At 41.7% G+C, this 21427-nt stretch overlaps 1 protein-coding gene across 1 annotated transcript in view; it reads left to right on the top strand.

Moving 5' to 3' along the window:
- SND1 (staphylococcal nuclease and tudor domain containing 1) overlaps positions 1 to 21427 on the top strand; it is a 657386-nt gene that overhangs the window by 95795 nt on the left and 540164 nt on the right. The window contains exon 7 of the mRNA XM_085884182.1: positions 17852 to 17962. Coding sequence (XP_085740308.1) covers positions 17852 to 17962 — 111 coding nt within the window. The remainder of the gene's footprint in view (positions 1 to 17851; positions 17963 to 21427) is intronic.

The raw sequence follows: 21427 nt of genomic DNA, 5'->3' as shown, positions 1-21427 counted from the left end.
CTCTCCAAACTGTCTGCCGATGGAATCCAAGACAAACCGCACTCTTGGATTACTGACTTCCTCCACTCTCGACATCAATGTGTGTGTCTCAATGGAACCCTTTCATCTCCTCTCTGTCACGGCTGGAGTACCCCATTGCAATGTTCTCGGCCCCATCATATTCCTAATATTCATCAATAATCTCACTGACTCTGGAAAATCCTCTTTATCTGTTTGCTGATAACTCTACTCGCTGAAGTGACATCTCTCATCCTCCTGACAGGCAGACAGCACCCTCTTCCCTCTCCTCAGACCATGACAAAAATCACAAAGTGGTTAAACACTTGGAATCTGTCTTTCAATCCCCAGAAATCCCACATCCTCACTCTCTCTCCAAAAGGAGCATTCCACAAACCCTCACATCTACTTTCTCAACGGTCTTGAAGAGGTTCAGTCACTCAAACTCTTGAGTCTCACTCTCAGCCATGATCTCTCTTGGGCAAGCCACATTTCAAAGTTGGCCTCCAAAGCCAGACGTCAACTTGGAATCTTCCATCTTGCTAAATCCTTCCTTGGCACACCTGTACACCTTCAAGGCTTTCATCTACAGCTTGATTGAGTACTGTTCTCCCATCTAGGCTGGCTCCCCTGCCTCACATCTTGTTCAGCTTGATGCCATGGATACAAAGACCTTCAAAATCATTGGAATCTCTCGAAATGAAGCCGAGTCTGTGTCTATCACTTCACCAGCAGACAGGTCAGTGTTCTCTCCCTTCTTCCGCCTCATTTCTGGTCTTTCACCCTCTGGCCTCTTTGTGCTCTCTCTTCCCCAATTATCTGCTGGCTGAACGCGGCCTCCCAGCAACCCCTTCCAAGTGAAACCACGAAATCGAGCACCACTTCTCACCTCCACTCATTTATTCCTCTGTTTTCCCAGCTGTCAAACTGCCTTCCAAACCCTCTTCAATCTCATTCTTCCCTCCCAGTCTTCAAGATGGCTGTTCACCACCATCTCAAGTCATCCCCCATCCAAAGCCATGATCTTTTTCTCTGCCTGTTAAACTACCCCCATCCCTCCAAAAATTTTGCCGATGTATCAATTTTGTCCATCCCTTGCTTAGGGGGGTGGACACTTATCCAACCAAGATATTCTCGATTTGTATTTTTAATTAATTCTCCATAATTTGTAGAATTTGTTTTTCACTTGAAAGTTGTGGGTTAGAATGTGTAAATAAAGGTGGACAAAGTCTGATTTAATGCAATTTAATTCCAGGCTCGAAGGCAGCAAAAGGTGAAAATTTTGAAAGGGGGTGTGGACTTTCTATAGGCACTGTATAATTGTTGATTGCTGTTGTGCACCAAGGCAAATTCCTGTCGACCTCTGTTGACTGGAAATAAAAATCTTGAATCTTGAATCCTCACACACACTTGTAATTTCAGTTATTTCCTCCCTGTATTCGAAAAGATTCATTGTACAAAATATAATTTGTGATCTTCAGGAAAGAGCATCAGTGCAAAGCAGACAAAGGATCTGCTGCATTTCAGTTTTACCATTTCTGGATCATTTGCTTTGAAAGCCTGCCATAATATTGTCGTTGAACCTCTGCTCTTCTGTTTGTTCTCGAGCCACCTGCAATGTTGGATTCTTGCATTCTTTCCTTAGATTATTATTTTACTTTCAGCATTTATGGATATTTATCAGAGCCAATTCATCAATCTGTCAGATGTTCCCCAGCATATTTTCTTGTTTCACTCTTGCTGTCTCAAAATTTGTATCCACAATTTTAATGAGATGTCAGTCTTGGCTTCAATTGATACGCTCATGATACCTCTCCTTTGAACCAGATTATAATTTGCTCTTTTCCACGACTCTGACTTCCTGTCTATGAAAGTCAAACGATGAAGTCCATTGATCTTCTGAAAATCGTTGCTGCTGAGACTATTGTGCTGGTCTTCAATTTTTTTCCCTGCACTCGCAAAATGAAGAGCAGGGTTAAGCGATCGGTAGCGTACGTACTTATGCCGTACGTCATACGTCTTGTCTGCATTTTGTTAAGAGCGTACATGGAAAACCCTTCAGTGGAGGAAATTAAAACTTTACCACATGTTCCATGACCATGTGATATAGCGGTCACTCTTTTGATGTCAACATAGGTCGAAATTTCTAAAATTGTCAATTTTCATCCAACTGAGTTGAAATTTGAACAGGATTTTCGAATCAGCTCACTTAATTCAACCACCAATTATTTTTGAGGTCAACATTGGTGAAAAGGTAAACATCGGCTGAAATTTCTAAAATTGTCAATTTTCATCTGATTGACTTGAAATTGGAACAGGATTTGCATATCAGGTCATTAAATTCAACCACCAACTATTTTTTCAGTCAACCTTGGCCAAAAGGTCAACATTGGCCAAAATTTCTGAAATTGTTGATTTTCATCCGATTGACTTGAAATTGGAACAGGATTTGCATATCAGGTCATTAAATCCAACCACCAACTATTTTTGGTCAACTTAGGCCATAAGGTCAACATTGGCCAAATTTCTGAAGTCTTCAATTTTCATGTCATTGACTTGAAATCTGAACAAGATTTTCATGAAAATGACCATCTTGTGTCATGTGGTCTGGCAGCCATATTGGATCGAAGGGAAAATCTTTGAAAATCTTCATAGGAGAAACTGCCAAACCGATCAATGCAAAATATAACTAATTGATCAACTACCCATGGGAAATATGGTTTGATAAAGGTGATGTCATCGGTCACTTGGTCTGGCAGCCACATTTGATCAAAGAATAAAAAATAAATAAAAAACAACCCTTAAAAAGAAGAGAGTTTGTTTGCACCAAGTCCTTCTCAAGACTGCCCAGTGTATGTATTCTATGAATACCATCTAGTAGCTACTATTATACTAGTCTTCAGTTCCTCTTCAATTTCTAATGAGCTTCTCTCCCAAATGCTGAAATTTGGGATTCACCACCTATTCCTGACTTATGCAGTTTCAAGTTTCACGATGGATCCACTGCTTTCCTTCATTCGGAATGTTGCTTATACTAACAAATTATTTCCTTCATTCTGAATATTTCATTTGTATAATTTCACAAATATTCTCATGCTTCAATCGGAGATTTTTTTAGTTCTTGCTTGGATTATTGGAAATCGCTCTTCACAGGCTGACTGCTTCTTCTCTTCAGCCCCGACGATCTGTGCAAAATATGGCAGCCATACTTGTTCAACCATCGAAGTTTGATCACATCTCAATCCTGAGGACACTTAACTGGTGCTCAGTGTGCCATTGTGTAGATTTTAGAATATCTTTGATGACATGTAAAGCCTAGCAAATTGGTTCAGAATGGCATTTCAGATATAATCGCACTTCACAGCTCTGCAAAATAAAATAAAATAAAAACCTGCAGTCGAACAACAGAAATTTCCTGGTCGTTCTTTGCACTCCGATGCAGACTGTCGATCAAGTGCAATATGCCCCTCATCTGTTGAACTTGCTGCCTTTTAAAATTTGTACTACTCTTCAGGTCATCTCTACCGAGATGACCTAATAAAGCCGGACGAAATGTCCGTACGTCCGTCAACAATTTTTCTTTCCGATCTTGATGAAACCTAGTATGTGGGTAGAGGTCGATGAGTGTTGCACAACGATATAACTTTTGTCCGGGTTCAAGGTCAGGGATGAGGTCACGAGGTCACGTAAGTTATAAAAATCGCCATTTTCAAAACCTATCTAGTCTGCCATTCTACAACATATTTGGCAACTGTTTGTTGATTATGATAGTAAAAAATATTATCTTGTATCTAACCGGACAGATTTTTGAATTTCCTTCCCGTTTGACCGTCACGTGATCTGGAAGATGGCCAAAAATGCCGATGCGATTCGCAAAGAAGGAAGGAAGGAGAAATGAAATATAAATATAAAACACATTTTTAGCCTTTTATATTTATACATTTTCCTCCGAAGGTGCAAAAGTTTCAAAACCCGAAATGTAAACATCGGCATTTATTTTCAAAATATAATTGTGCGTGCGCGCCAAAATGCCGAGTCATCTTTAACCAAACTGCGTAGTAGAACTGCGCAGTAGTCTGGTCATGGTGTCTGAGCAGTGGCCAGCGTGGTTCAGATTGACTGTGGTTTCTGGGGCGAAGGTGATTGTTAAGAAGTATGTCGGCGGTATAAATTCGAGTGACTGTATTGGTGATTTAATCACGCAACATCTTGACAACGAATATTCTGGCCGAACGATTGCATCAATTCAGTGCATCAGCAGGGATAATTCGCAGGCTCCTCTCGATCGTGCCGATATCTAACATAATCACCGGCGGACATAGGGCTGCAGGCTGTGCGGCGAGGCCACGGATCCCGGATGAGGGGATGTGATAAATTATGCTATATGCTTCGGGCTTTCTGATTAATATATCAATGAGTACATTCCATAATTAATGAATTAATAATTAATGAATCTGGCATACAAAATGTTTTTTCATACCTGACATGTTTCATTGTGCAGTGTCACGAAACTTCCTTGGAATTCATGAATTTGTCAGCTCTTACGATTTTTCAAACCTCAATATCTCTATAAATACTTGACCAATTTTCATTCTGAAAGTTGCATTATAATCAGTGAAGAATAATGTACAGGATTATCATAATCTCCGAGAGCTAAGCCCATTTTTTCGTTTTTCTTCTACAACTGGAAGTGAAATGTCCCCAGAGAGTGGACGGACCGGAAAACCACGTATTGCACTTACTGGTGATTCTGATGTGTTAATCCGGGTACTAAATGAACAATACATATTTATTAATTATGTCATTAGTAGTATTATCCTAGTGTATCTCTGTGAACTATTTCAATCCAAACGGTTAGTTTGGACTGTTTCGTGGTTACCCGAACTGAACATTGAGAACTTGTGGTATTATAGAGATGACCGTCACCCCCACACGGGGGTAATTTTTCAGTTATGGTTTTTAAAATTTTTTAAATTTAATCTTTTTTACACTTGCATTTTATTACCTCCACCACTAAAAGTGGACGGAGGTCATGTTTTCACATCTGTCTGTCTCTTTGTTACTTGCAAAAATCTAAGATTTTTCAAGAATTTTGGTCAGTCGATTTTTGTTTGTCTGTCTGTCTGTCTATCTATCTGTTTATCGCCTACAGGTCACATTTCTAAACCGATCGTCATGAAACTTTACGAAGTCGTAGAGGTCGTCTCAACTGAGAAGCTTATTGATTTTGAGGTCACAGGTCATCTTGAGGTCGAATTTCTAAAATCATTTTTCATCTAAAATTGACTTTAAATTTGAACAAAAATTGCATATTGCATCACTGAATTGGGAAACCAACTATTTCTGAGGTCAAAGGTCAACTCAAGGTCAGGCTTCTAAAAATATTAATTTAGATCTGAAAAATCGTCAATTTTCATCCGATTTACTTGAGAATTTAACAGCAATTGCATAGTACATTACTGAATTGGGAAACCAATTTTTGTGATCAAAGGTCAACTCAAGGTCAAACTTCACTGTTCAATCCCATTCTTCCCTCCAGGCCTTCAAAACAGCTGTTCACCACCACCTCTTGTCGTCCCCCATCCAAATCCTCGATCTTTTCTATCCCCCGTTAATCCACCCCAAACCCACCTCCTTCAAATTTCCTGCTTTCCTTCCTGAAAGTCCCTGCAATGTCCATCTTGTATACCCCATGTTCCCCGCCCCATCCCACTCCCTTCCACAGATCTCCTAATGTCTCTGTTCCCCACTGTTTTGTCCTTCCCACTCCCGCCCCTCTTGTCTCATGCCCCCTTGCTGTGTGTTGTGTGTTAGCTCTCATACGAGCCTCGACAAGGATTTTTTTTTTTCTAAAATCATCAATTTAAATCTGAAAAATCAATTTTCATCCAATTGACCTGAGCTTTGATTAAGATTGTGAATTTTAATGTTAACGAAATGGACAATTTGATGTATCATGGCAACCTTTTGAGAGGGAGTGGATTTTGCAAGTATTGTGCTCTGCACGACGTCTTTTTCTTGTTTATCTATTTGTGTGCAGGACATCTCAAAAAGTTGTGGATGGACTTGCATGAAATTTAGTGGACAGGTTGGGTGTGTGACGAGGACAAACTGTTTTGATTTTGATGAAGATCCGGCTATGGATCTTGATACTAGAGGTTTTTTTAGGTCAGCTCGCTGACCGAATAAAACCGTTCGGTGTCCTCAGGTCCGTCTGTCTGTCTGTCCGTCCGTCCGTAAACAATTTTTATTTTTCTATCTCCTCCTAGACGTCTCAGCTGATCGAGTTCTAACTTGACACGATGATAATACTAGTTGCTCTCTATAGAACGTCTGAGCCCTTTTTCGCATTTTCGCCTCGAGGTCAGGGTTACAGGGTCATCAAGTGCAAAATGACCGATTGGTCGAATGGCTTATCAGGAAGCATTGGACGGCTGTATTGCATAATGGATTTCATCGGGATGATTAAGAAGATTTAATTCGACCAACTCGTTTGTTGTTACCTCTGTCGTCTGGCCCTGTTTATTGGGCAACACACCCGCCAAACAAAATGGCGCCGTCTCCCGCCGAGACAGGGAGGAAAGCGTCTCCACCATCCAATGAGATGCACAGGCAGGATCATGCCTCACCTATTGCAGCTTTCGAAACTCCAGTGCACAAATCCTGCCAGCACCCCCTCGATCAGCTCAAGACATGCACCAATCTGCCCGATCTCCTCCAGGCGTGCACACTCGCCAAGAACACACTCTGCGCCTTTTCCGCCAAGGACACTCTTCCGTAATAATCTCCTCTCTGTTTTTATCCTCTCTCCCTCTCCTCGGGGCGTGGCCTCCTCGCCTCCAAACCCGGGAAGGCAGGGCTTCTCCTGTTGTTTCAGGGACTCGGTCCCGAGCTGATCGCCATAATTGGAAGATAAAAACACAGGGAAAATGAGACGGTAATCACGTACAGGGGAACTTATTTTTAATCGCGAAGGTAACTAACACCACACCACCCCTCGTGTGGTGACACGTAACACTTTAGCTGACAGACTTCCTGACTTAAATACATCGATGTGCTTCTACCCGTCCACGGACCATGCGACACAAGAGAATCCTATCTGGACATTTCAACCATTTCTTCGACCCCCAAAACCGCAACGATATCTCAAAATTTTTGGGATGGATTCGGACGAAACTTGGTGGACACGTTAGTGTGTGACGAGGAAGAATTGATTCAATTTTAGTGAAGATCCGGATCCGGAACTGGGCGGAGGTATGTGCTCTGCCGAGTGCCCTTCAAGTTAATTTTTCTTTTTCTTAATTCTTTCTTTCCTTTTAACAGTGAGATTTTTTTTTTTGTAAAATGAGAAAACCCAACTGCACATGCAGCTACCTTAAATGGCAGGGTGATTTTAAAGTATTCTTAAAAGTCATTGGAGTCGGGACTGAATCAAGGCTTTTAACATATGAGAGGTACCCGCTCATAAGTACCCCGTGGGAGCAGTCAAGGGGGTAATGTTATTACCTTCGCATTCTGCGAAAGGTTGTTTTGGTCGGCGTGTATTTATTTATTTATTTATTTATTTGTAATCTTGTGATTCGTATAACTCAAAAAGTATTAAACCGAATTGCATGAAATTTGGTGGGATGATTGGTTATTAGCCAGGAAGCATTCAATTAGATTTTGGGATCGTTCGGGTCAAAGGTCAAGGTCACGAAAAGGTCAAAATCGTCTTTTTACGATAACACGGTCAATTTTTATTCAATTTGCATGCAACTAACGCCAAAATGTTCAGAATTCAACGCCTCATCTTGTGATATGCAATATGACACAATGACGCCCATACTCTTGTTACCGGTTAGGGGTCAAAGGTCAGGGGGGTCACGACCTTGAAAAATATGCGGTTTTTGTCATAACGCGGTCAATTCTTGTCCGCTTTGCATGAACCCAACACCAAAATGTTCAGAATTTAATGCCCAATCTTGTGACACAATGACGTCATAACACATGTCACCGGTTGGGGTAAAATGTCGGGGGGGGGGGGTCACGCCCTTGAAAAATATTCGGTTTTCGGCATAACTCAGTCAATTCTTATTCGATTTGCATGAAACCAGCATCAAACCAGTTCCCCACACTCATACCAAGAACAAAAAAAGTAGTGGCGGCGAAGGTATGCGCTCTATGAGTGCCCGTTCTAGTTTTCCTTATTCAAACGTGTTATCAAAAATACCTCCAAAATATCTCTCACTGCATAATTCAAAACACCGAACTTCACTGGAAAATGTGGGGACAGGCGGACTGAACTGCCAATGGTGGGGACTTGCAATACCCTCCCCCACCTGGAGGCGGCACTACACTACACATTTACTTGGAGAATTTGCGTCCCTCCCACCCCTCTCCCAAGACAACCGGCAAAACATCACGATGCAGTAATTCGGGTCATGTTGATCCAATATAACATGTCTGGATGCAATCAGCCCAGATCAGATGTAACAAGTCTGGATGTAATTCTACCCTCAGGAGAGCCAGAAAACATCTTTCTCACCTCAAGTCTGAACTCGCAAACCTGTCTCCTGCCTCCAAATCCTGGTGGCATCTAGTTAATGTGTTTCTGGTGAATGCTTCCCCTCCAACCCCTCCCTTTCCTCAAATGGCCGCACAGCTGACACCGCACGTGAAAAGGATGAATGCCTAAACTCTGTGTTTGCTTCTAAATCTTGTCTCCCAAACCCATCACTTTCTGTACCCACCTCACCCAGTCACACCCAGCTGTTCCTGGACTCTGTGTCCTTTTCTTCTGACAAGGTGGAGAGTGTGCTGTTCAAACCTCAACTCAGATTCTGCAACTGGTCCAGATGGCATCAGCCCACATGTCCAAAAACCTGCTCTGCTGCTCTTGTTCACCCTCTCTCTGTTCAATTCACCCTCTCTCTGTTCAATTCACCCTCTCATTTGCTCAAGGTTGTCTGCCATCTGCTTGGAAATCAGCTAACATTACTGCTCTGCATAAAAAAGGTGCAAAAACAGATTCCTGTAGCTACAGACCAGCCAGCCTTCTCCCAAAAAGCAAGGTTATGGAATCCATCATCACTTCAGACATTAAATCCTTCCTCTTGTCCAATGGCTTGATTTCCGATCATCAATGTGGATTCAGACCAGGTCACTCTATCCTGGATATGCTGCTTCTGCACTCCCAACAATGGATGGAGATCATCAATGCCGGACATGAAACCAGAGCCATGTCCGTCGACATATGTGCTTTTGAAATGGTCTGGCACCCTGCCCTGCTTACCAAACTCTTCCTATGGTATCCAAGGATATCTCCACTCATGGCTCAAAGACTTCCTCTCCTGTCGCAGCAAACGTGTGGCCCTTAATTAAGTTCTCTCATCCCCTATTCCTGTCCAGGCTGGAGTTCCTCAAGGCAGTGATCTGGGCCCTGTTCTTTTTCTGGTTTTCATCATCAATCTGTCTGACTCTGGAAAATCATCTTTATCTCTTTGCTAATGACTCCACCCTCTGCCGTACCATCTGTCATCCCTCAGACCGGCAAGCAGCAGCTTCTTCGCTCACTGCAGATGTGGATAAAATCACAAGTTGGTCCAACACATGGAACAAGTCTTTCAACCCTGAAAAATCTCACACTCACTATGTCTTTCTGAAAGGACCATTTGGAAAACCCCCACCATCTACTTTCTCAACAATCATCTTGAAGAAATCCTTTCATTCAAGCTTCTGGGTCTCACTCTCTGCCATGATCTTTCCTGGGAAAGCCACATTTCCAAGCTGGCCTCCAAAACCAGTCGTCGACTGGGCATCCTCCGTCGTGCAAAGTCCTTCCTCGGCCCACCTGAACTCATGACGACATACAAAGCTTTCGTCCGCAGCCTGATGGAGTGCTGCTGTCCCCTCTGGGCTGGTGCTCCCGCCTCTCTCCTTTCTCGGCTTCTCGCTGTGAAAACCAAGGCATTTAGGATCATTGGCATCTCCCACGATGACGCTGTTAGAAACACACACGATGAGAAACATAAAACACACACACACACACACACACACACACACACACACACACACACACACACACACACACACACACACACACACACACACACACACACACACACACACACACACACGCGCACACACAAAGACACTCAAGCATGCATACAAAAACACGCAAGCACACACGCACACACACCGGTCCTTGACTTATCGTTAGGATTAAATTTGAAGATGTACACCCAACTCTCAATTGAAGGAATATATACGTTGTTGAAAAGCTGCACATAAAGTGAAATTCCATTTCTCGAAATCTATTTTCCGCAATGATCACTTCCACGATGTAAGTGCAGGCAGGAAACCAGAACCGTATGAAAAGCTCATGCAAACAACCTGGAGCAATACAAAATGTACACTCGGACAAACGACAGACCCTACATTGTAAGAACGGCCCTCCACTCCCTGCAATTTTTATTTTTTTTATCTAATTTAGAGATTAAAAATTGCTTGAAAGAGAATTTAACATAACGTTTAACGAATTGGTTTCCTCATTTATAAGTTGTGTTCCAGCAATATTCTATATGTTGAGTCGCCATTTAACGATGGATGTATTTGTGTTATGAAAATTGTAAGGAATATGAGAATGAAAAAAGTTTATTCAACAGAAATTACTGAAGTTATTTTATTTTTTAATGAGATCAAAATTCCAATTGGCAATTAAAGTTGCACCATTTAACAACATAGAATGCGCTGTTTGAAATCTTTGCTGACTGTGATGTATATCGCGTTTTATCGGTCAATGGTCCGATGATATTGACCACTGGAATGAACTGATTTGCTATCTGCACTTTCATGTGAACGCCACATGATGACGCTCAACTTGGAGCATCTTATTTTGTAATCTGTAAGGTGTGTGGTTACGCAGGCCATCTGTCACACCACCTTGTTTGCATGTTCGGAATTAAAAGACAGAGGCTAGTGTAATGATTCTGGTGTAACGGTGAGTGTCTGAAAAGTTATTTTTTTATTTTTTTTTTAATGTGGAGAGATCGATCGAGGGTTGACTGACAATTCCAAAATTGTAATTGTTCTGTGGAACATTTTTATTAATCTACCCCTTACAATGCAAAGTGAAAAATTTGGTCACGACTTGCTAATTTATTTTTGAAATTTAATTTTACTCTTCCTTTAATATCAATGGCTTTGAGCTAGCAGGTTCGTTTTGAGGTTTGCAAACTCACCTTTGAGATGTTTTGCTTGGGTTTGATCTTTGAGCCAGATGTAAGCTTTCACCTTGATGTTTTCACATGCAGAGTGACCCATCAATGTGTGCACCGTCCCTCAGAGGGATGTCAAGCTGGAGGACTCGTCTGCTTCCACTGGCCATGGGTGGACGTTAAAGATCCTGTGGTGTCTTTTTCGCGAAGTGTAGGCAGATGATCACCGGCACCTTGCTGTAACCCAATGCTCAGAATGCAATGGCAAACCACCCAGCATAACCATTGCCAAGAAACTGATTTGATAGCATAACCAATTTTTTGTAAAGATTATTACACATTATCATGATGAATATAAAGTCAAGGTTTATTGTCCCCCTCCCCTTTTTCATGCTTCCGCTGACAGTCGCCGGAGGCATTGTGTCCAAGGGTTGTCAGTCTGGCTGTCTGTCCATCCATCTGTCCACACGTTTGTCTGTCCACCTGTGATAAGTTATCATTACAGCAATAACTTAAGAACGGCTGCCGAGATCGAAGTCAAACTTGGTACATGTATCTATAATGATGCAAAGATGAACTGAGAATATTTTGGAGTCAATAGGTCAAAGGTCAGAGGTCATGTTCGGAAAAAAAAATCTATTTCTGCACGAACTTGTGAACCGGTGATTGCATTTTGACCAAACATGACGTACATATGTATGAGATGTAAACATGAACCGATTAGATTTTGGCATCAAGAGGTCAGAGGTCATGTCTGGTATAAATGTGATACTTCAGAACAGCTGAAGGGATTTAAATCAAACTTGGTACGAGTATTATTATTATGTAATAACTAATAATGTGTGTGGAGGCATATCGGTCAAAGTCGCAACCTCGAAGAGTGCCGTTCTGGTTTACTCATGCAATGATATGTGGAAAGGGATGAATCCATCAGAGTTAGACATGCTCAGAATCGTATGGAGTGTGTGATTGCATTACGTTGATTTATTTTTTAATAGCTATTTGTCTCTGCCTGTTGTTGGCTTAATGGTTCGGGTGGCGGGCTTTGGATCCTCGGGTCCTGAGTTCAAATCCTGCTCAGCTGTTGAATTAATACCAGGTGGGGTTAACTCTGCCTGTCATCCTTCCGAGGTCAGCTAAATGAGCGCCAGCATGCTGGTATACTGTGTCGGAGTGGCGACCCGTCCAGAATTGTGCCCAATAGCCAAGGAGACTGCTTAAGCAGCACCAACGCCCTGCACAGAGTATGGTCCCAATCTCCTCCTATTTGTCTATAGGTAAGACATATTGTAAAATGTGCACTGAGGAGGCATTGAGCATTAACTTGAAGATGGTATAGAATAAGTTTGTTGCGTAAATCCACCTGTTTACAAGTGAGGCCGGGTGAGGCACCAAAAAGCGCTGTGCGCTTTTAAGGGTGACATTACGGACTGTTTGGCTGGCGCATTGTGGGACATGGTGGCGAGGTCGACTGTCGAACCCTGGCTGAGGGCAGCACACTTTTTCTGGGGTTTACCGAGCAGGGCAAGCTGGCCTGAACAAAAACGTCAAACGCAGTTGTGGGTGGACAATGAGAGGGATCCGCCAGGCATGAAGGCGGTCCCAGAGGTGATGAGGGCCATGACCATGTGGATAGCTTCAGTTGGAGCTGGACCTTTGGAGGCGCAGCATCCCTCTCATCAGCAAACCTCTTTGCTTTGTCATTGTTCAGAGCAGGAGGACTGTGCTTGAAACAGGGACGCTGCCTCCCAATACCTGCATCCACAATGATGACCTCATTACCATCCTCCCTCCTTGTGCAGCATCAGCCTGCACGGGCCATACTGGACTCCATACGAGCTTGTGCCATGCTCAAGCCCTCACTGTGTCCGATTGTGCGAATCCCGGTGTTTATTTATATCGCCATAGTGGGTTGTTTCTCTCCCTGAACATACGTTTGCATTCCCCCTCATCCCTGCATGTGTCTGTCGACCACTTGGCTCATTTGTTGTATTGCCAGCGACTTGTGTCCCCTTATTCCCATTTTTTTTTCAATAAACCCAGTTTAATTTCGAGATGTTTCCCTGCTTTTTGCCTCCTGTGTGTTGCACCACCATGTTCTTCCGCCATTTGGGTGATCCTTTGGAAATTGTCGGAGGATGGACCACAGCAACAAGTAACATAAACATTGTTTCAGAATCCGTGTGGGCCTTATACCCCCGGCTCAGATGGGTCTATGTTATTGGACGCCTCCAGAGCCACAAAACCAACTGGGGCTGCTTTGTGTGGATTTTGTGTGAATGTTCAACTAAACAACCCTCACCCTCATATTTAGCGCACATTTTGAATTCCTTCATCATTGTTTTTTTTTTTCTTATCAATATTCATTGCCCTGTCTGCTGACTTTTTCAAAAAGCATTGCAAGACTAGGATAAGCATAAATCAAATACATTCAATTTTTGGTCTTTCAGTATGTTGTTTTTTTACATTCACAATGGCAAACAATTTTTTTGTTGTTGCATGAGATGTACAGTATTTGAGATATCAGCTTTTCTTTTCAAGTATATGTATATATATATATATATATATATATATATATATATATATATATATATATATATATATATATATATATATATATATATATATATATATATATATATATATATATATATATATATATATATATATATATATATATATATATATATATATATATATATATATATATATATATTTTTTTTTTCCTCGGTGTTTCAATCGTCATGTTTTTTTTTTTTTGTAAAGTAATGAAAAACCATATTATTGATAGATTTTGGGAGCTCAGACATGTGAGCAGCAGTGATGAAAATTCATTCGAGCAGAAGTGTTCATCGAGTTCATATTTGAGGCTTCCATAATATGAAACTGAAGAAATGGGACCTGATGTTGCTATGGTTGCTGCCACTGTCAGTTAATGATGTTGAACTTTCCTTCAGCTTTATTAACCATTAACATTTTCTTTCTTGAACAGTTCGAGGCTACCTGGTGGTGCAGTCCTTTGGTATTTTTGCATTCATTACATTACTTCGATTGTGGTGTTCTTTCTAATATATTGCGGAATCATTACGTTCCGTTGGATATGCTACTGGCCTTATAACCCTTCAATTCTTCAGTTATCAGGCTATAAAAAAGGTCCGCTTCACATCGAATGGACAACCAAGGAATATCACAAAGTACTCTTGCATCAATATATTGTTATCTTGTAGCCAGCTATTGTGTGCAGCTTGTGGCTGCTGGTTGCATCATTTTCTGGTGGCGCAGTTGTGCCACTGATGCAATGCCCTCTATTATCAGTGCACAGGTACTCATTTCGCTGACCTCGAAAGGATAACAGGCAGAGTTAACCCCACCTCGTGTACATTCAACAGCCGACAGGGGCTCAAACTCAACACCCGAAGAACTTAAGCTCGCCGCCTTCACCGTTAAGCCAACACTCGGCTTTTGTTATATTTTCTGATATTGGCTACTTGACACCGAAAGCTGTACATGTCTTTTTGAAATGCTTGATCTGAATGTTTTATCAAGCGTCTCGCCCTCAAATATCCTGTGGATACTTTTTGAGGAAAGATGCATTCGTTGAGTCTTGATTAACATTGTGGTCAGCCATAACCGATCTGAGATGTTTAGCAATGTTGGTTAATGAGATGTACTTGTGTGTTATTTCTACACATGCTTGATTTTTACCTCCACCACTGAAGGTGGATGGATGTTATGTTTTCACCCCTGTCTGTCTCTTTCTTTCTTTGTTTTCTGAACAAAATATCTCAAAACATTGTAGACAGATTTGGATTAAATTTGCTGGAGAGCTTAGGGATATGACAAGGACGAAATGTTTAGATTTTGGTGAAGATCTGAATCCGGATCCAATAATTTTTTCAGTGATTTTTCACCATTGAGTGATTGGGTGAAACCGACATATAGCATATCTCAAAAAGTTGTGGACTGATTCGGATGAAACTTGGTGGGCAGGTTTGGTAAATGAGGAAGAATTGATTAGATTTTGGTGAAGATCTGGATCGGAGAATTTTTTAAGTGATTTTTTTTTCAACGTTGAGTGATGGGGCTGAACCGATATCTAGCACGATATCTCAAAAAGTTATGCACGGATTTGGATGAAACTTGGTGGATGAGTCGGTTTAGTGACGAGAACAAGCCGATTGAATTTTAGTTTGGGTCCGAAGCCAGATCCGGCCTATTCGTGGGATACAAAACGTAAACCAATCAGCCTGGCAGAGGTATGCGCTCCACCGAGTGCCCTTCCAGTCTGACCTGTTCTTTGGAAATGAAAGAAAGAAGGGGGGTTTAAGGACAATAAAGCCAGGTGCAGCTTCCACTGACTTGCACATTCTGTTTGCCTTGAAATTGATCAATACTGAATTTTCTCCAAATCATGAGATTGTTAAAAATGTTTGTCATAATACATTTTCTTAACCATCCTCATGACTATGGATTGCACCACGAGCTGTCATTGCGCTGACATCTCGACATTGCACTGTGAAGCATGGGTTGTCCGAGGCTCATCCTCATTGAATGATCTCCAACACTTCAGTTGGAGCTAGGGCAACATAATTGGTGTTACAGACCTCGATGCTTCATTACGAGATCAACCGTAACTTGTTTAATGCAAAGCTGGTGGTTCTGATTTTGATGCTGACCTCCGTATTTCTGTCAGGATATAAGCTCGGTGAACGTTTTTTTTGTTTGTTTATTATTTGTTTTTTCAAAGATTTCACTGGTAGGTGCAGAGCCTCTAAGTATGGAGCAGTATTGCAGTCGGTTTAGCCATTTTGTGAGACCAGATATCGATGTGAACATCCAACATGCTTTCCATCTTATTACTCCCATGACGAGCATCAATAAACCCAGTTGCCTCTGCTATTACCTCGTCCATGTTTGCATCAACGCCGCCAAGTTTTTGAAGTTGCTGACCAGCTTTTAGCTTTTTTATATCGTGATTTTTTTTTCCCCAGATTACACACACACGTGCCACTGTGTTTCGGACAGTAAGTGCTTGTGCCACTGGTAATTATCACACGATTCCTCTATGTTTTTTGGCAGTTGCTGGATTATGTATATAAATGCACACCCCACACTTGTGCCTTCCATTGTGAGACAGCACTTAAGATGAATCTCAATGAAATGATGCACAAGTATGATGAATACATCTGTGTCATCACAAAGGATATGGATGCATTTGGCTCCATCATTGACAGCATGAGCCACTTTCTGGATAATAATCACATCCACCTCTTCTTGAGCCGTTTTCAGAATGTCTCGATTCTTTTTCTCTCCCTGGTAGATTTCCACGGGTGAAGACACCTAACCTGTAACGATGAGCTTGTGGTTGTTCGGCTTTTCTTGCTGAGCGGCCTCAATCCAATTATGTTGACAAATAATTTCTATCACGTAAACCTTGTTCTCTGTCACAGTCAAGATACCACAAGCTGCAGATTCAGCTTATGGCATCCACGAGCATGTTGCCCAGCTCAAGCTAATCTTGTTCCGCTCTTGATGCTGAAATCCTTCCGAGAACGAGGCTCGTGAAATTGTCCACGAGGTCTTGCACAATTCCCTTATTGGACCAATGGATGACCCAGAGGGTTGCCCTGCCATCAATGACGATGACATCAGGTGAAGCAACCAATCTTGAAGAGGTTTCCGCTTGGAGATGATTTTTTTTGTGTCAAATTTGTCATCTTTGTCGGCAAAAATTGTGAGTTTGGTTCAAGCGATAATGACTCAAGTGTTTAGTGCCTGGACTGACTGACTCACTGACTCGCTCACCTATGGACAATGCTCAATCGCATAAGCTCACCTGATAAGAGTCCAGGTGAGCTAACAAGTTGGATAATGGCTGGTCTCGATTTAGATTCCAGACCGCAAGTCCTTAGCGCATGTGCAGTTGAAAGTTAACACAGCAGTACAGACTGGGATATTACAGGATGCCACCGATTTTTTTCCATAAACTGAACTGATATATGATATGAAGGTTTGAAGAAGTACTCATCCATTATGTACACTTGAACTGCAAAAAAGAAAAATCACTTTTACATCAATGGTGAAAGCTAATTTGCATAACAAATAATTCATAATAAATATGCATCCAACAATCATTTGAATGGCTTCAGTGAAATCTGCAACTCTTGAAACATGGGTTAAGACACTTGAGTTATAGTGTTTGGATGTTTCCTTGAGAAGATATGTAAAATACTCATACTTTTTGTTCACGGTGACAGCGAAGGCATAACAATGAATTTTTAGAAAAATGCTCAACGTTGCCAAGGTGGCATCACTCGGTTTCATTATCTAGAGGCTTTGGAGGTACTGTATAAAAAGTCAAAAAACCCAAAAAACGTTTGATGGACATCGATGCCCTGCTTCATCCTCAAAATGGCATTTGACATCCAGTCTATTTTCTAAGGTGTCACATGTACAGGCAACTGCTCAACTCAACTCAATTTTTGGAGTAGATTCAGAATGCAATGCAAAGTCTCAAAGATATGTGCCTTATTTAAATAAATAAATAAATAAATATGATGATTCGTTCACTCTTATCTTGTTAAATTTTTACTGTCGATATTTTTATTTTTAAGTTTTGCCTTTTGATGTCTTTGCCATCATGTTCTGTTCTGCAGGAACATTGCAGAGGCTTTGGTAAGCAAAGGATATGCCACAGTCATCCGTTACCGGCAAGACGATGACCAGCGCTCAGCTCATTATGACGAACTCCTTGCTGTGGAGAGCAGGTGATTGCAAAATATAATTTCATGAGCTGATCTACTTGTCAATTTTGGCACTCTGCCTTTCCCCTCTCACCCTTTTACATTTATGCTTATTCCCCCTTTCTCCTTCCTCTCGTTTTTCATTTCCCATTTTCTCTCTCCCTTTCCCCTTATCCCTTTCCCCTTATCCTTATCCCTTTCCCCTTATCCTTATCCCTTTCCCCTTATCCTTCTCCCATCCCCCTTATCCTTATCGTTTTCCCCTTCCCTCTTATGCCTTCCCCATTTTTCCGTTCTGCCTCTCCTTGTCCCTTTTCCCTTCTGCCTTCTGCCCCCCAACTGTCTTACTCCCCCTCTCCCACCCTTCACCCCGACTCTCCGCCATGCAAATTTATCCACTCCAACCTTACATATTCCCCCACATCTCTCCCTCACTGCTCTATTTCCTTATTTTCCCTGTCCCCTTCCCCATTACCTCCTGTCCCTCTCCCCCTCTTTGTCCCTTTTCCCCTCTCTTCCCCTGTCCCTTTCCTCCTCTGTCTTGCTACGTCACTTCCCCTTATCCGACTCCCTTTCCCCTCTATCATCCCCTGTCCCTGTCCCCTGTTTTTTTCACTCCTGCTCCTCCCCTCTTCCTACCCTTCCCCCTGTTTCTTCCCCATACCCACCTGTTCCTCAACCCTTTCCCCTGTTTATTTTACCCTGTCCCTTTGTTCCTTCACTTATCCCTTTCCCCCTACCCTTTTCTACCACTCCCACATTACCCTCCTCTCCTGCTTTTTTCCCCCTCTTTTCTGACAATGCAGTGCTTTTAGAGGTATACGTGCTCCTTTTTTCAAGTTAAGCTGTTATAAAGCCCCCCCCCCCAGCACCCATCCCTTCCTGAAATGTTTTCTTCACTGTCACACCTCAATTTAGATCTTCCTGATGATATTTGGATCATCTTTGTACATGAAGCCATTCATGACATTCATCATTGGCTGACGGACATTCATTCCACTTTTCTGTGTTCACTCTCTCACACTCACACACACACACACACACACACACACACACACACACACACACACACACACACACACACACACACACACACACACACACACACACACACACACACACACACACACACACACACACACACACACACACACACACACACACACACACACACACACACACACACACACACACACACACACACACACACACACACACACACACACACACACACACACTTTTGCACATTACTTGCTGGGGAAAAAAAGTATCATCTGTGATTTGCAAGATGACTATAGATATTTGTGTGGTGTGCCTAAAAGGCTCTCGATTGTCTAATGATGCTAAAGGGTACGTTACAATATAACTTCAGGTCTAAAGTGTCAAATCTCTAAAGCATGTGTATTTCTCACGGGTCGAAAGGGATATGAAATGTCTACAATGGGTGTAAAAAGGTCTAAATGGTCAAGGGTCCAAGCTGTCCAACATGTCCAAAGAGTGTAAGTGGACTTCAGGGGTGTAAAGATCTTGAGGGTCTGTGGGATTTCAAGGCTACAGGGGTCTAAAGAGCAAACGAGATGGTATTCATAGAATACTTAACCCTGCACAGTCTTGAGAAGGATTTGGTCTGAGCCAACTCTCCTTGTGGCAAATTTCTAATTGACAAAAATGAAATTCAAATCACATGGAAGACCAAATAAAATAGGTACTACATTTGAGTCAGTTGACCTTTGGGCCTATGTTGACCTCAAAAACAATTGGTTGAATTGAGGGGAAATGAAAATTATGTTTCTATTTCAAGTCGATCAGATGAAAATTGACAGTTTTAGAAATTTGGCCTATGTTGACCTCAAAAATCGCTAGTGGTTGACTTCATTAACTTGATGATAAATTTGAAGAGGATTTTCATGTCAATAGAATGAAAATTGAGGATTTTAGAAAATATGCCGATGTTGACCTCAAAAGAGTGACCGCAATATCACATGGTCATGTAACATGTGGTAAAGTTTCAATTTCCTCTGCTGAACGATTTTCGATGTACGCTCTTCACAAAATGCAGACATGTACGACATATGTACAACATACGCTCCCAATCGCTTAACCCCACTTTTGGCTTCACGAGCACAGGGTAAAAAAAAAGTCGAAAGGGTCTTAAAGGTAAAAGGTGTGTGAGGGGTCTAAAGAATGTTGGGCCTTTGCAGGAGTCTTAAGGGTCATAGGATTGTAAATGGTCTAATGGGGTCTGGAGGGTCTATTGGGTCTTAGAAGTCCTTAGGGTTCTAAAGTGTCTTTGGATTTGAAGGGTTTTAGAGGGTCTCAAGGGGTCTAAAGTTATAGAATGAAGGGATGTAAGGGGTCAAAAGGATGTAAATGTCTTACGGCGTCTTCAGGGTCTTCAAAGTTCCAAGGGGTCTCAGTAGTTTCAAGGATTGAAAGGTTTGAAAGGTATGTTCCAATAGTACGTAATTAATAGATGTACGTGTAGTCAGGGGTACAACTGAAGTTCAAACAGAATGTAATTAAGACACGTATACCAAGGCTTCACTGACTGTGTTTCGTTTGAGAAATTTAATAAATGGAACAAATTCCTGCGAGGGCTCATGTGAAAAAGTAGGACCACTGGATCTGTAACTTATTTGGGCCATGGCCTAATGTAACCCAAATTTAGTGGAATTCTAAATGGTGGGTCTGGTGAGGAAGATTTTTGAAGGAATTTACATGATTGTCCAAAAATTTTACTGTCTGCCATTTTGACACACTTCCAGTCATGTGATCAGCATGGCCTCCACAATTTAACATTGGGACCGTGTCCTGATGTTGTGACCCAAATTTAGTAGCATTCCAAGGGTCTGGAGAAGAAGGTTTTTGAAGAAATTTACCAAGTCGTCCATTTTGACCTACTTAGTCATGTGACTCGAATGAGCTTTGCAATTCCTGTTACCAATCAGGAGATCGGTAACAGGAATTGCAAAGCTTCAAAATTTCAGCCAGATCGGCCCAGCGGTTTGGCTGGAGAAGTCAAAAAAGGAGATGGATTGACGGATGGTGCACAATGACAATACCTTATCTGGAATGTAAATTCCACACAAGCTAACTATTCTGACTCAACTCGGGACTTGAACCCAAGGACCTCATTGCTTACGTGATAACAGCCCACTGAGCTATTGAGTCTTCAGATGTCCTCAGAAATTTCACACAAACAATGCAAGCTTCATCATGGCTGACATCGTGTGTGTGTGTGTGTGTGTGTGTGTGTGTGTGTGTGTGTGTGTGTGTGTGTGTGTGTGTGTGTGTGTGTGTGTATGTGTGTGTGTGTGTGTGTTTTGATCAATTATATGTAACAATAAGTAGTTGCAATAAAAACAAGTCAAAATGAGAAACTAACAGTAATAATAAAAATTTAACTATTGTATTAAACGTATGAAGGTGTCACACAAGGAACTCCTCAATCAAAAATAGATAAATATAATCACAATGATTGTTTTTAAA

The sequence above is a fragment of the Eptatretus burgeri genome, chromosome 6 (assembly GCF_056783735.1).
Source record: "Eptatretus burgeri isolate ZD-2024b chromosome 6, Ebu_testis_v1, whole genome shotgun sequence".
Taxonomy (NCBI): domain Eukaryota; kingdom Metazoa; phylum Chordata; class Myxini; order Myxiniformes; family Myxinidae; genus Eptatretus; species Eptatretus burgeri.
This window is presented reverse-complemented; position numbering and strand designations above follow the sequence as displayed.